At 38.2% G+C, this 16,540-nt stretch overlaps 1 protein-coding gene and 1 long non-coding RNA gene across 5 annotated transcripts in view; one reads left to right on the top strand and one right to left on the bottom strand.

Moving 5' to 3' along the window:
• SMARCE1 (SWI/SNF related, matrix associated, actin dependent regulator of chromatin, subfamily e, member 1) overlaps positions 1-15,611 on the bottom strand; it is a 44,311-nt gene extending 28,700 nt beyond the window's left edge. Inside the window, exons 1-3 of one of the 4 annotated variants that reach the window (XM_058184022.1) lie at positions 15,593-15,611; positions 9,570-9,613; positions 7,511-7,554 (exon numbers count right to left, since the gene is read on the bottom strand). In XM_058184022.1, coding sequence (XP_058040005.1) covers positions 7,511-7,554; positions 9,570-9,576 — 51 coding nt within the window. In that variant the 5' untranslated portion in view covers positions 9,577-9,613; positions 15,593-15,611. Of the gene's footprint in view, positions 1-7,510; positions 7,555-9,569; positions 9,617-15,244; positions 15,465-15,592 lie in introns of those variants that run through there. The other 3 variants (XM_058184023.1, XM_058184020.1, XM_058184021.1) reach the window with 3 other exon arrangements.
• LOC131198874 (uncharacterized) lies at positions 361-15,517 on the top strand. Its single transcript, XR_009155179.1, has 5 exons — positions 361-1,871; positions 2,078-2,161; positions 8,643-8,773; positions 14,785-14,852; positions 15,388-15,517. It is a non-coding gene; the product is annotated as an uncharacterized LOC131198874 (long non-coding RNA).
• Positions 15,612-16,540: the final 929 nt, after the last annotated feature.

Below are 16,540 nucleotides of genomic sequence, written 5' to 3'. Positions count from 1 at the left end.
AAGAAAGTATTTTTAGTTCCCTCTTTGAGTGAGGCTGTTTTTCCTGTGCGTACAGCAATTTGAAATGATCTTCCCAAACTGATGCAGGAATAAAAGATAACTCATAAATCAGTGGAAGCAGATTGAAGACCTATACATTTTCAGAACAAAGCTGAATTCTTAGAACAAGTACCGGAGATTAGTTGGTTCCAATACTGTATCAGGGCCTGCTGCTTCTTTGCCTGTTTATATTTTCTCTTTAAAAGGGACAGATCCTGAGTTGAGTAGGAGGGAGGATGCTTTTTATATTCCTTAAAACAGGAAAATCACTGTTTTCAGGCTGCATGGCAATCACATTGAAATCAAGGTTGATTAAAGGAGCTCTGGTTCCTCTTGGTGCCAGATGGATGTGTAGAGAGAATTGGCTGAAGAAGTTGAACTGTGGTAGCTGTATATAAGACGGCAAAATCTAATCAGTGAACCTGTCATCCAGAATAGTTGTATGTAGTTAAAGTGGAATTGAAGTACCTCATTGACAGAGAGCACTAGGATTTCCTTGTCTGACCTGTTTGTTTATTTGTATCCTGGTTTTCTTATTTTTACAAGTAACTCAAGGCAGCAAGAACATATTAAACACACCTTTCTCCTCCTGTTTTACAACAATCCTGTGAGGTGAGTTGGGCTGAGAGTGTGACTGACTGAAAGTCACCCAGCTGGCTTTCATGACTAAGGCAGGATTTGAACTCATGGTCTTCCACTTCCTAGCTAACCATTAGACCAAACTATCTTTTGTTCATATTTGTCCTTTGGGGATATCTTTAGATAGAATGGGATAAATATTCTGAAAAAGGGCAACAAAGAATTTTAGAAGGGACAATGTTCATTCTCAGAACACCTGTCAATATGAAATAAGAAAACTGAGGAAGATACATGTGTTGATGACGGAGTATATTCAAGCAAGGAGGGTCTTATTCCTGTCAATGCAAGCACTCTGCCAGTAGTCAGTAATAGTGCTATTCAAAATTTGCAGGTACAGCTTATAAAATGTTTACAATATCTGAAAAAACCCTTTGTTGTAGTTTTTAGATTCTCTAATTAGGCTGGGGGGAGGGAATGGTCTGTAAATTAAGTGGAATTTTGGAGAATGATTGCCAATTTAAGCCTAGTCTGACATTGAAGTCTTCTGAAATGATGATATGGGCAGTGGAAAAGTGTAATTGAATACTCCTTATGTAATTTTTCACTTTTCCCCAAATTTCAAAAACACATGGTGAAGGGATGTTTGGAAATATATAGAAGTTAATGAGAAGCAATTTCTCTCCAAAGTTGAGAATAGTTATTTGTGTAAGGTTGTAAGATGGGTCTATTGACATCTTAGTATTTAGAGTGGTTGAAATATGGATGTTCACACCAGCACGTCTCCCTCAAACAATGCTAGGAACGGTTGAGGATAATGATTTATATCACAAATAAAGAGATTATTTGTTGACCAAACAGAATCAATTAGAGGTCTGGCTATTTTACGTGTTGCCACTAGAGGTTCTCTCAAATTGTCCAATCTTCAATAATATCAACTTGCTCTGAATCTGGCAGGGTACCGAAAGAGTCTCTCCCCCGCAGAACGTAATCTGTGCACTGTCTTGCTGTAGGTAAACAGTTTTTGCATAGGAAGTAATCTCTTTAGGAAGGGAGGGGAAAAGAGCTAGTGTCCTTGAGGTTATCTGAAGTCAAGTGGTCATATTTATTCTTTAAAGTGGCAATACTCCCTCAGCCAGATTCGCTCAGGAGCAGGCCAAGTTCCTCTGAGCACAATATGTTTTAGAAAGACTGAAAAAGTATGAAGAAAAGGCTTCCTTTTAAACAACATATTGGGAATTGTGATCTGCATAAATGTAAGTAAAACTTGCTTTCAGCTTTTGCTAGATGGAAACCTCTCTGCCTGCTGTAAATTAATCAGTTACTTTTCGCAGCATTAGAGCATTAAAGATAATTGCTCTCTTTGTTCCCCAGTGAACTTTTTATTCTATTATTTAATATTTGTAAGGCAATTTGTTTAGGCTGTGGATAGTAGTACAATTTAAATTTTTCTCTCTTTTAGTTACATGTCCATCGGAGATTCGTTTTTCACTCCTTCCCACAGAAGTAATCAGTTCCCTGACCATTGCTTTCACTTTTCCTTGGGGTAAGGATGTTTTCTCTCCTGGCTGCTTTTTGGAACACTTGGGATAGAAAATCTGTGTTTTAGCAGGGCTGTTTTACAAAAATCTCTTTTAAGGAGTTCACGCTGATTTTGATTGTGGACAATGTGTCAAAGACAGAAAGCACTGTTTTGTCGGGTTAGAAAGTTAGTTACACTTTCATTCTTTAAGTTTATTAGGTTAATACTCACATCCTCATCCTGTAGTAACTGTGTAGCTGCAGAGCAGATTGCGGTATGTGTTCAAAGAGGGGGAGAGTTCTCTTCCATTGAGGAGGAGAGATTTTTAAGTTTTGACTTTTGAACTCTGCTTGTAAATCCCATTCTAAAATATCATATCCAATGGAGAGGTTTGAGGGAGTACGAATACTTACACGTCTTGGCTTCCTTTTCTTTCTGGCTTTCTGCTTTCTTTTGCGCTTGGATGCAGCTTGCTTAGCAAAAGATATAGGACGTTTCTTCCTACTTTTCCCCATGATGATTAAGAATGCCCTGGGATTTTTTCAACTCTAAGTGCTGAGGCTTCAGAAGGTAGCAGAAGGTAGAATTTAAAACAATAATTTTAAAGTGATAAGAAATAAAAATATAGTGATAAAGAAATAGTTTTCCAGAGAAGGTATTTACAGTAGTTGCTGCCTCTCCGCCATCTTAGCTCCTCCTCCTCCTCCTCCCATTTTCTCTCTATATTTGGGGTGGAAACCAAATTAAAGTCCCATAGCATAGAAAAAATATTTCAATTGAGCAGCAAAATAAGGCAAAAGGCAAAGGAGAAATAATTTTATTTATTTGCTGGTAAAAAAAATCTCTAAAATATTTAGAAAGACCGTGAAGAAAAAAGTCCTTTTTAGTCACTTACTACTTTTATAACAGTAGTGTGGTAAGAGCTCAAATAGATAGCAAGCCAATAGTATCTATATCCAGAGAAAAATATTATGTGATTAGTTTGTTAAACTGTTCAATAAGGGCAGCAATAAAATATATATTTTAATACTTCTTAAATAATACCTCCCTCTATCAATTGTTGTTTATTATGATCTATGATCTATTACTTGCTGTTTATATGTACACTGTGAGCTTATGCACAAGAGACAAATCCCTTGTGTATGTCCAATCACACTTGGCCAATAAAGATTTCTAGTCTATAATTCTATAGTAATTTATCTCTATAGACATATAGATCACATGGGACCTGCAGATTGTTTTATTAAAAATAAATAAAACCAAAAACATTTTCTTTCACATGAAGTTTCCTGCACAATTCAAGTCCAACAAAGAGATCAGTCTGGGTGCTTCTCAAATAGCCAAGCAGAAAGAGATTGAAAGAGGAAGATCACAGACATCTTTTTCTGAGATATCTCCTGAAGTCGATAATGTTACAGGATTATAATCCTCAGCATTAAAATATTTCAACTGCTCAATAATACTATCCACTGGTTCGCTATTGTTTGGAGGTCCAGCCGTTCCGAGGCTGATCGGACACTAGTGAGGTCCTTTACTAGGACCTACCTACGTTCCTACGTTTCCACCCTCATTGCATCGGCAGATAACCACCCGGCCGCCCTGTTTCGGGTGACCCGTTCCCTCCTTCAACAGGAGGGACGGGATGACCCCCTCCAGGGTCGAGCCAAGGAGTTTAATGGTTATCTATACGATAAAATCGTTCAGCTTCGTGATGGCTTGGACCATGATTGCGATGATTCAGCCGAGGTGGCAGAGACTCGTCTTGTTGAGGTTATTTGGGATGAGTTTGATTCTGTGGCTCTCGAGGACGTGGACAGGTTGCTGGGGAGGTTGCATGCAACTACGTGTTTACTGGACCCGTGTCCTTCCTGGTTAGTACTGGCTGCTCAGGAAGTGACACGAGGCTGGCTCCAGGGGATTATAAATGCTTCTTTGGTTGAAGGGGTTTTCCCCGCCGCCTTGAAGGAGGCGGTGGTGAGACCTCTCCTGAAGAAGCCTTCCCTGGACCCAGCTATTTTGGGAAATTATCGTCCAGTCTCCAACCTTCGCTTTTTAGCGAAGGTTGTAGAGAGTGTGGTTGCGTGGCAGCTTCCCCGGCACCTGGAGGAAGCTGTCTATCTAGACCAGGGCTGGGCAACTCTGGCCCCTTTATGACCTATGGACTTCAACTCCCAGAATTCCTGAGCCAGCATGCTGGCTCAGGAATTCTGGGAGTTGAAGTCCATAGGTCATAAAGGGGCCATAGTTGCCCAGCCCTGATCTAGACCCATTCCAGTCCGGCTTCTGACCCGGTTACAGCACGGAGACGGCTTTGGTCGCGTTGGTGGATGACCTCTGGAGGGCCAGGGACAGGGGTTGTTCCTCTGCCTTGGTCCTATTAGATCTCTCAGCGGCTTTTGATACCATCGATCATGGTATCCTGCTGCGCCGGTTGGAGGGATTGGGAGTGGGAGGCACCGTTTATCGGTGGTTCTCCTCCTATCTCTCCGACCGGTCGCAGACAGTGTTGACAGGGGGGCAGAGGTCGTCCTCGAGGGGCCTCACTTGTGGGGTACCTCAGGGGTCGATTCTCTCGCCTACCCTGTTCAACATCTATATGAAGCCGCTGGGTGAGGTCATCAGTGGTTTCGGGGTGAGTTATCATCTGTACGCTGATGATACTCAGCTGTACTTTTCCACCCCGGACCATCCCAACGAAGCGGTCGAAGTCCTGTCCCGGTGCCTGGAAACCGTACAGGTCTGGATGGGGAGAAACAGACTCAAGCTCAATCCCTCCAAGACGGAGTGGCTGTGGATGCCGGCACCCCGGTACAGTCAGCTGCTCCCGCAGCTGACTGTTGGGGGCGAGTTAGTGGCCCCAAAGGAGGTGGTTCGCAACTTGGGCGTCCTCCTGGATGGTCGGCTGTCCTTTGATGAACATCTGGTGGCCGTCACCAGGAGGGCCTTTTACCAAGTTTGCTTGGTTCGCCAGTTGCGTCCCTTCCTTGACCGGGATGCCTTATGCACAGTCACTCACGCTCTGGTTACGTCTCAGCTGGATTATTGCAATGCTCTCTACATGGGGCTGCCCTTGAGGTGCACCCGGAGGCTGCAGTTAGTCCAGAATGCAGCTGCGCGAGTGGTAATGGGAGCCGCTCGTGGCTCCCATGTAACACCACTGCTCCGTAGTCTGCACTGGCTTCCTGTAGTCTTTCGGGTGCGCTTCAAGATCCTGGTTACCACCTTTAAAGCGCTCCATGGCTTAGGACCCGGGTACTTATGAGACCGCCTGCTGTTACCTTATGCCTCCCATCGACCCGTACGCTCCCACAGAGAGGGCCTTCTCCCACAGAGCGGCCCCCAGGAGTAGGGCCTTCTCTGTGGGAGCACCGACGCTCTGGAACGAACTCCCCCCTGGCTTACGTCAAGTGCTTGATCTTCGGACCTTTCGTCGTGAGCTAAAAACATATATAAGCAGGACTGGCATAAATAGTGGTTTTTAAATTGGGGTTTTAGTAATATTTTAAATTTTTAAATCTTTTAATTACTGGCCATTTAGTAATAGTTTATTTTAATTTCTTTTAATTGTATATACTCTGTATTTTATTTCGGCTGTACACCGCCCTGAGTCCTTCGGGAGAAGGGCGGTATAAAAATTTAATAAAATAAATAAATAAATAAATAAAAATATTCTTGATCCAAAGAACGGGAATCATGCAAGCAATAGGAAATTTTGAATAATAAATCATTAGCAAAATGCTGAATTTTCTGAGGCTGCAGCACTAGTAAGTCACAGGTAGTCCTCAGCTCGTGACCACAACTGAGCCAAAAATTTATGTTGCTAAGTGAGGCATTTGTTAAGTGAATGTTGCTCCATTTTACAACCTGTCTTGCCGAAGTTGTTAAGTGAATCTGGCTTTCCCATTGACTTTGCTTGTCGGAAGGTCACAAATGGGATCACATGACCCTGGGACACCGTCATAAATATGAGTCAGTTGCCAAGCAGCTGAATTTTGATCACGTGACCATGGGGATGTTGCAATACTGGTAAGGATGAAAAATGGTCATAAATCACTTTTTTTAGTGCAGTTGTCACTTCAAACAGTCACTAAATGAACTGTTGTAAGTTGAAGACTACCTGTACTTAGCTGAACTATAGTTTTAACACAGCAGCAGGAATACATTGTATATGATGTTATTATCACTGACAATTTAAAAAATAATCTACACTATGGGGAAATGATAAATATTGTTTATCTCAATATATTTCAAATTTCATTAATATCAAAAATAAGTTTCTTTGGTAAAGACAAAAGTGCAATATTTCTAAATGGGCAATTGTCCTGATATCTGGTGTCAAGTATATGCTTCTGTTCTAGTGAGGTTTTTTTAAAACTATTCTAAATGGTGCAGAAAAAGAAGCAGGTGCAAATGCATAAATCATTACTCAAGAAGACTGCTTTAGTGAAAATATAGGTGAAAATCAAATCTGCAAATATCATTTACATGTATTTCACAATTCCTCCATTCCACTCATCCCGAAGATAGCCACAAACAAGAGATTTCTTAAGCCCAGATTTAATTCTAGCTTTTCATTTTTCAGGTTGTTTTATCATCTTTCCTCAGCATGTACATCACAAATTTGAACATTTTTACTCAAGAATTTTATCTTATATTATTTGTTTAGAACAGAACTGTCACATTTCAACTAAAAACTGAAAACTTTATATACCATTGTTTATGTGTTTTCTGCTTTTATCTAATAGTTATAAAACAATTTTTCTTCACAAAGCCTCTACTTCTCAGCCTTTAGAAATAAATACAAAATAAAAGTAACCTATTAGAAAAAAACTATCCCATTATCTAACAGTTATAAAACAAATTTTTCTTCACAAAGCCTCTACTTCTCAGCCTTTAGAAATAAATACAAGATAAAAGTAAAATATTAGAAAAAACTCAATACATATGCTTTCATTTAGTATATTATAAAGACAATATCTGTTTTCTGGTTTCTAATGATGTGTAGCCACAGCTTTTAACAATATATTTATATTTAAGATTTTTTTAGAGATATATCAACATTGAATTCATTTTAATTAAAAGTATAATCTCTGTAAAGACTAAAAATAAAAATATTTCTAAAATTAAACTTTAAACATCGGATCAAATGGAATTATGTCCTAGGATGGAGACTGAATTCTGTACAGATGGAAACATCAAATCTTTATTCTTTAAAAAGGCTAACTGACAGGATTCCAAAAACATCTTGGTACTGATTTCAGGAAATGTTTAATCTAGGATCCATAAAATGTCTCAACTGTATTGCCTCTGTGGAACGAAAATGAAATCGGGAATCAGAGTTTGCAATATAAGGAAAAATACTTCCATACTTACGGTTGTGGGGGCTGGGGTGGGTGGTGGCGCGTAAGATGGCCGTTCTGTTTTTAAAAGAAGTGGGGAAAATGACTATGTAGAGGATTGTATCATAAGGACTTCAAATTAAGTTTTGTACAGCAAATCAAAATATGAAGGAATAAAAAAAACTATGCAATTCTACAACATATTATTCAGACATTGTTATAGGAATGACCAAGCTGTGGATTTCAAGTTCATATGCAATTCTTGAGGTTCAGAGAAGTGAATGAAGCAAACAAGTTCAAGAATATTAAAAAATGCAAGATCTTTATTCTATGTCCTGTTAGTCTCCTAACTTATTCCGCTTGCTTCTTTTCTCATGTAATTGGACATTTTAGTCTTTACACAGGGTATGATTTATTTTCCTTTGCCCTGTGAGGGGTATTCTGTGCCTCTGTGGCAGAATAGTTCTAAACCTGTGTCCTTATTCTTCATTTAACAAGTAGGAAAAATTTAATGTGCAAAGAATTTTGCACAAGTGCCTACCCACAACAAGAGTAATGTCCAAACTTTTATTTTGCAAAAGCACTCATAGCACTTTCAAACTTCAAGGAACATTGCAAAAAAAAAAAAGATTGGATAGTTAAAGCTAGGATTAATTAAATGGTGGTCAACATCAAGGTCCACATAAAGGAATCCTAACACAATACAGGGATTTCAGAAAAAGGCAAGCATGGATATAACAATATTTAGAAATGACTAAGTCTGAGATCTATTTTGATGTCTAGAGTCAACCCATTATACTGGTTTGAATCCAGAGTTTAATATGTATACAATAGATCAAATGAAAATTAATGACTGAAATAATGACTTTACATTTGACTTCATAAGTTATTTATTGCTGTTATTTAATTATTACATCAGCTCATTTTTTGTACCTAAAGTGCCACCAGCATTATGACCATCCTTATTACGCATGTGGAGAATCACAAAGTTAACTGTGTATTTGACATCTAAAACTGAAGTACATACATTCATTTTATTTAGAAATAATAGGCTCAAATACAAGTAGCCATTGACTAATGACCACCATTGAGTCCAAAATTTATGTTGCTAAGTGAGACATTTGTTAAGTGAGTTTTGCCCCAATTCACGATTTTTATTGCCACAGTTGTTAAGTCTGGCTTCCCTATTGACTGCAAAAGGTGACATGATCCCGGCACACTGTAACCATCATAAATATGAACCAGTTACCACGCATTTGAATTTTGATCACATAACCATTGGGATGCTTCAACAATCGTAAGTATGAAAAATGGTCTAATTCATTCTTTTTCAGTTCAGTTGTAATTTTGAATAGTCACTAAACGAATTATTGTAAGTTTAGGATTACTTGTATAGCCTTAAACAATGGCTTATTGAAACTTGGTTTGCTGAATAGTCCATAAAAATTAATTTCACATATTAATTGCCTTTGGCAAAATGGGTTGCATATAAGTTTGATAAATAAAAATAATTCCAAAATATAATACTTGAAGTCACACAATATACAGGTAGTCCTTGACTTTCAACCAAGATTGACCCTAAAAGTTCCATTGTTAAATAATGGTTGTTAAATGAATTTTGCCCCATTTTATGATCTTTCCTGCCACAATTGTTAAGTAAATCATTGCAGTTGTTAAGTGAATCTGGGTTCCCCGTTTATGTAGCTTGTCAGAAGATGATTATGTGACCTTGGGATACTGCTACGATGATAAATATATGCTAGTTGCCAAGTGTTTGAATTTTTATTACATGACTACGGGAGTTGCAATGGTTGTGTGAAAAATGATCATAAGTCACTTTTTTCAGTGCTGTTATAACTTTGAACAGTCACTAAATGAATGGTTGTAAATTGAGGACTACCTGTATTAACACAAAACCAAAGAAGCCACATTACAATGTATTGTGATATGTTGAACACATATGTGTTAAATGGAGCTTATTCTTATATAGGTTTGTCCACAGTATAATCTATGCTGAGCTATCAAATTATTTCTATATCATTTCAAATGTGAATACTGTAAATTAAGCTAAGAAAAAATACAACTTAACTTACTTGACATTTTGGTAGGTAAAAGTTTCAACCAGGGGAAATTAGATCTGAAAAACAACAATAACAAAATGCTGTAAAATAAAGTCTATCTTAGCCTATTATACTGGTTGGTCCAGTGCAGTTCATTAATAATGCCTACAGTTAAAATACATAAATTGAAGAGAATACATAACCACAAACACTCCTTTAATGAATTATAATTTTAAACAATGTAAGCTTATTTCTAGTTTCTGAGCTCTGAAGTATATGAATAATTTACAACCAAGAGTTATTAGTAAAGAAATATATCAAAAATCTTATTTCTCAGAAAATTAGAAGCATCTTATAGAAATTAATGATGAGACAATATTACTGATGTTCAGGTCCTGCTTATAATCTACAATTCAATTTCTTTTCATTACTACTATGATAATGACCAATTTGGATCACACAAGTATTCTATTAGATATTTTTAGTCATTTTGTATATATGAAGAAATGGAGATATGGAAATACACAAATAGCACAATAGGGGGCAAAATAAATTATATTTTACATCTATCATTATTTTATTTTATTTTATTTATTTAATTTATATTGCTGCCTATTCACCCATGGTGATTCAAGGTGGATAACAGAATATAAAATCACATTTAAAACAATAAAAACTAACAAAAAGAATCAAATAAATTAATATAGTACAATATAACAAAATCACCCCGACAACAGATTGCACGAGCCATTTAATGGGCTCCATCCTGCTCTGGGTTCCCTAGGCCCGCTGGCAGAACCAGGTCTTCAGTGCCTTCTGGAAGAGTATTAGTGGGGGCCATTCTAATCTCTGGGGGAATGATGATGATAACAACAACAACAACAGAGTTGGATGGGATCTTGGAGGTCTGTCTTCTAGTCCAACCCTTGCCCAGGCAGGAAACCCCACACCATTTCAGACAAATGGTTATTCAACATTTTCTTAAAAATTTCCAGTGTTGGAGCATTCACAACTTCTGCAGGCAAGTTGTTCCACTGATTAATTGTTCTAACTGTCAGGAAATTTCTCCTTAGTTCTAAGTTGCTTCTCTCCTTGATTAGTTTCTACCCATTGCTTCTTGTTCTACCCTCAGGTGCTTTGGAGAATAGTTTGATTCCCTCTTCTTTGTGGCAACCCCTGAGACATTGGAACACTGCTATCATGTCTCTCCTAGAGAAACTAGACATACCGAGTTCCTGCAACCGTTCTTCATATGTTTTACCCTCCAGTCCCCTAATCATCTTCATTGCTCTTCTCTGCACTCTTTCTAGAGTCTCAACATCTTTTTTACATCATGGCGACCAAAACTGAATGCAATATTCCAAGTGTGGCCTTACCAAGGCATTATAAAGTGGTATTAACACTTTACGTGTTCTTGATTCTATCCCTCTGTTTATGCAGCCCAGAACTGTGTTGGCTTTTTTGGCAGCTGCTGCACACTTATGTTCCAGAGACAGGGAGCCACCATGGAGAAGGCCCTTCTTCTGGGTCCCACCGGGTGTATCTCCCTCAGGGATGGGACCCGCAATATTCCCTGCCTCCCCACTCTGATGGGTCAGGTAAATGTGACTGGCAAGAGACAGTCTCTCAGATAACCTGATCCCAAGCCATTATCCATAAGTAATACTTTTTTTATTCTCTTGGTCATTCTGTTTCTCTACTTAGATAAAGAAATATCTCTGAAACAATGACCCAAAGGGTTTTCTAGTGGAACATTAGAACATAGAATCATAGCGCTGGAAGCGACCTCAGAGGTCTTCTAGTCCAACCCACTACTCATGGCAGGAAACCTTATATCATCCAGATCGAATGGCTGTGGAGTATTTTGAAAACCTCCAATAATGGGGTATCCACAACTCCTTGAGACAAGCTATTCAATTAACTGGTTTCACTGTCAGGGAATTTCTTCTTAGTTATAGAATGGATCTCTTTTAACAAGTTTCCAACCATTACTTCTTGTTGTGCCCTTTGCTGCTTTGTAGAACAAGTCATTTCCTTCTTCTGTGTCTGCTTCTCAAGTACTGAAAGGCAATTATGTCCCTGCAATCCTTCTCTTTGATAGGCTAGACATACCTAGCTCTTTCAACAATTCATCGTATGATTTAGCCTTTGTTATTTATTTATTGAATTTATTTGCTGCCCATCTCGCAGCAAACAACTCTAACTTTTCTCTACGTACTTTCTCAACACCTTTTTTGTATTGTGACCAAAACTGGATGCAGTATTCCAAGTATAGCCCCACTAGTATGTTATAAAGTGGTATTATCAATTCTCATGATCTCAATGCTATATCTTGGTTAAAGCAGCCAGGACTGCATTGTCTTTTTTGGTAGCTGAAGCACACTGCTGGTTCATACTTCCACTAAGACACCTAGATCTTTCTTACAGTTACTACTTTGAGTCAAGTACCACCAGGTGCCACCATTAGAAATCCAGTTCTTTGAAAACATTCTGATGTGATACAGAGTTCACAGAAATGTACTACAATATGCTCTGTTCCTTGAAAAATATTAGACAACTAAAATCCACAATAAAATACTAAAAAAGGATGAAGAGGGAATTAATTCTAAATAAAAAAAAAACAAGAAAGAAAAAAATATTGATACATACGTAAAAACTGTTTTTAAACAATGAACTGTGTACCCCTAAGAACACGGATTTATACTAATGTGAAGCATGATAAAGTATACTTGCAGTAGGTGAAAATAAAATGCATTTAAAAGAATAACTTCTGATAAGAAAAGAAAGATACATACTTATAGAGCACAATTAAAAGAAAAAATGTACAGTGATTGTTATGGAAACAAAAAGCATTTGGAAATAAGTGAAAAAGGCTAAACTAGAAGCCTTCAACATAGTGAAATTAAAAATAAAAATGATATTATTTGGGTTGAAACTGAAATTAGGGGGATACTGAAAGGAGATCAGTGTTTACTAGTTACGGCATGAAAAACAAAAAAGATACAACAGTTTCTTTATAATTAGGAGGAATGTAGCCAGGGCAGTACTCGGCTACAATGGAATCAATAACCAAATATTATTAGACTTCACAACCAACCCTTTAATATGGTAATCATTTTGCATGCTACTAATGAAAAAGAAGAGGTTGATGAGTTTTAGGATAAAATTCAATCTGAAATTGATAGAACATGCAAATTATGTGTGTTGCTTGTTGGAAATAGTTAAAAGGAAAATGAAGTTGGTTTGTATGACCTGGGAAACCAAAATGAAGTAGAACAACGTATCAATTTCCACCAATCCAATGATTTCTTCACTGCTAACAGTCTTTCAATGACAGAAATAATGCCTATGTAAATGGAAATCAACAGATGGGGCACAGAAAAATCTAATTATATTATTGGTGCAAGGAGGTTGTAGAGCTTTGTTATAAAGTAATGATGTGGCCAGGGGAGCTATGAAACACATGATGAACTGCTCACATGCAAGTTTCAAATCAAGCTAAAGTGAAAGAAATCCACCAGTTTCCATGATATAATATTGAGTACAGTTCATTTTCAAGCAAAACATTAGGAGCTTTAAGTCCTGAATGTCACTGAACGAGAGGAAATGCAATAAGCAATTAAATAAATTCTTAAGAGTAAATGTAAAAAACAATTGTAAAACATCAAGAAACAAAAGAAAACAAATTGGATGTCTAAGCAAAGGGCAAAACTGCCAGAAAGCCAAAGCCAAGAAATATAATGATCACAGGAAGGAACTTAACAAACATTTTCAGAGAGATGTTAGAATAGACATGATGCAGTATTACAATGACATCTGTAAAAACACTGAAGATAGATATGGTCATGGACAATGTTCCAAAAGATTTTCAACTAAGAGAGAAGGGGGATTTTGCAGTAATCTTCCCCTGCTACACCAAGTCACACCCACCAAGCCGTGCCACACCCTCCAAGCCACACCAACAGAACTGGAAGTAAAAAAATTTGAAACCCACCACTGGGTCAAGGGTTGTCTAGTTAATCTAGCAAAAGCAAAACAATGTTGCATTTAACTAGGAAAATGGACTGAATAACTGCAATTTATATGTAAATGGAAAAAATACTAATGCATTTGTGTACTTTGAATGTTTTCTGAAGATGGGGAAATGCAGGGAGAAATTTTAAGATGTGCAAAATATAGAAACATGAAGTTCTGTCATTGTCCATGTTATGGTTGTGTATGACTGTGCTTCTCTTAGACTTGGACATATAAGTAGAAATTAAGTCTCATTTTGTGAGACTTGGACATATAAATAGAAATTAAGTCTCATTTTGTGAGACTTGGACATATAAGTAGAAATTAAGTGCAGTAAAAATGTGGGATTCTTAAGAAGTCTGTGTGTTAGAGCCACAGGACATAGTATAAGGAATGCATGAGTGCTGAATGATGGAGGACTGTGAATAACAGGTAGAAAGAGTGTAAGATGGTTTGGTCCTCTAGAAAAAAAATAACAACATACACAATATAAACAAAAGGAAGAGTGAATAAGTCATGAAGAAAAGAAAGATCAGGAAAGCTGTGATTGAACTTGATAAGAATTTCAAAGAGAGGGAAGTGATAAGCTTGAAAAACAAAATGTTATGCATGAAGTTGTATATAATGACAGTAGAATAGGAGATGGTTGATGTAAACTAGTTTTAGCAGTTTCTTTTTCAGTTTATTATTTTTACACTTTTTCTGCTCCATGCATAATCCTGCTTAATTTGAAAGAAACACTATGATGTGGGTATATAGTATTTCCCTCCGATTCCATAATTAGTATTAAGAATAAAATGCTTATTCACTGCTTTTTTTACTTTCTTCTCTCATTTTTTTGTATTTACATTCTACTCTAGGCAAGGATCTGGCCTTTTAGATTTCACAAATTATAATGAATTTGGATGACACTAAAACTTCATTAAAATGATACACCAAGCCTACTTTAAAAAAAAAATAAGCTAGTGACTAAACCTATCTGTAATGTTTACACATTGTAATATCTAAACATACGGAATACATTAAATCACAACCAAGCCAACTATATTTTGGCTTAGGTTGTTGGATGGATATTTCTTCCAACAAGGTGATGTGCGAACCCTATCTATATCACATACTTTTATAAACTTTATTATTTGAAATACCATAAAAAGTAAAAGGTATGTAGCAGAAAAAGATTTGATGGTCTTCAATACTAGTTACATTTCATCTTCATTATTTTTATTCTTCACAGATGCTACCCGTTGAAACCTCCATGTGTATCCCCGGTTCCTTTGGCTTGCTGGCATAGTATAAAAACAGGTAACTCTTAAGCTTTCAAAACGAGTTAAAGGTACCCAAGATGCGTTTTGCTCCATTACACTAGTAACCTTTACCGAACCTATAACTAAAACGTTATTACGTCAACGAGGAACCGGAGAGATAATCGTTCGCAGTCCAACTACCCGCTTATGACCTCAGATCTTAAGGACAAGGAGCAAAAAATAAAACGTAAGGCCAAAGATATGAAGCTTTTATCTCAGCCGCCAAGGCCTCTGACGTTAAATGCTCTAAACGTCGTTTTTATAGGGGGGGGGGAGGAATCCTCCCCCTCCCCCTCCTCCCACCACCACACGCGGCCTTGCATTTGTTCTTTATCTCGGCAGACAGAAGGAAGTAAAGAGTCAAGAAGAAACATCGTCAAACGATCACTGCAGTGGGAAGGCCGTCGTTAAGTGGGGCGTGGGGAAGATTTCCGCCTCACGGCGTCTCTTTAACCCAAATCGAGTCCGGCCTCTGCAGACTCACCAGCGTCTCGTCAGACCTCACGGCCTCTTTTCTCTCCTTTCTCTCTCAGACCCAAAAGGAACCAGGGAGATAAAGATCAGCAGCTTCCGTTTCCGCTTCGGCACATTCCACAGAATTCTTCAAATCTGCAGGTTTCCTCAAACCTTCAAGCTGAATCTAAATATGTATGTGTGTATATATATATGTGTGTGTGTGTGTGTGTATATATTTCCCTCGCAATAAAAAGAGTTGGATTTTTCGTGTAACCTTCTCACTTTTTTATTTAGAGGTCTGGGCTCTCATTTCTGCGAAACTGCGAATTCGTATGACAACTCCCTCTACAGGCAGGAACCTCTTGGCAGGGGGGAAAAAGGGGAGCAGGAGAAACGAGTTTGCGCGTTGGTTTACGCGGAGGTGACGTTTGTGGTGAAAAAAAAAAATCACCGGAAGTCAGTCTATTTGCTATATACCTGTTGTTCCCCGTGGTTAACACCAGCTATAGAGCCATCAACAAAGGTAGCTCAACCTTTATAACATACATCTTAAAAGTGGAAACTGTACAGAAGTTACAGAATGTGGTACAGTAGCCTGTTTCACAGTTTGGATGCATCCACTGAAACAGAGGTCTCCAACCTTGGTCCCTTTAAGACTTGTGGACTTCAACTCCCACAGTCCCTCAGGCACCAAAGCTGGCTGAGGAACTCTGGGAGTTGAAGTCCACAAATCTTAAAGGGACCAAGATTGGAGACCCCTGCACTGAAAAGTAGTATCTGTAAAACAGGACCATTCATCTGTCCCCTCTGTGAAAGAATTGAAGCAGAAGTAGCCTCTCCTGGTCTGGCTATGGGAAGTTTTGGCGGTGGACTCAAATTAGTCCCACTTCTCTTTCTGGCTTTCAGTATTGACAATAAGCAATGTTCTGTCGGTTCAGTGCGCAAATTCAGAAATGGAGGAATAAAAAATTATATATTACAGAGGGAGAGAGGGAGCGGGAGAAAGATAGAGTGAGAGAGAGAGAGGTAGAGGTGGAGGGAGGGAGGGAGGGAGAGAGGGGGAGAGAGAGGCCGAGGTGGAGAGAGGGAGGGAGACAGAGGGAGAAAATATGAATATTATGGAGGTGATGATTTAAGGCAGCGGCATCCAATATCTTAGGCACCAGGAACCGGTTGAGTGGAGGAAAGGTATTTTGTGGACCGGAGGGGGCATGGTTGTCTGTGCTGCCA

This window comes from Ahaetulla prasina, chromosome 4, assembly GCF_028640845.1.
Source record: "Ahaetulla prasina isolate Xishuangbanna chromosome 4, ASM2864084v1, whole genome shotgun sequence".
Lineage (NCBI taxonomy): Eukaryota > Metazoa > Chordata > Lepidosauria > Squamata > Colubridae > Ahaetulla > Ahaetulla prasina.
Note: the sequence above shows the minus strand (reverse complement) of the source record. Positions and strands in the feature narration are given on the sequence as shown.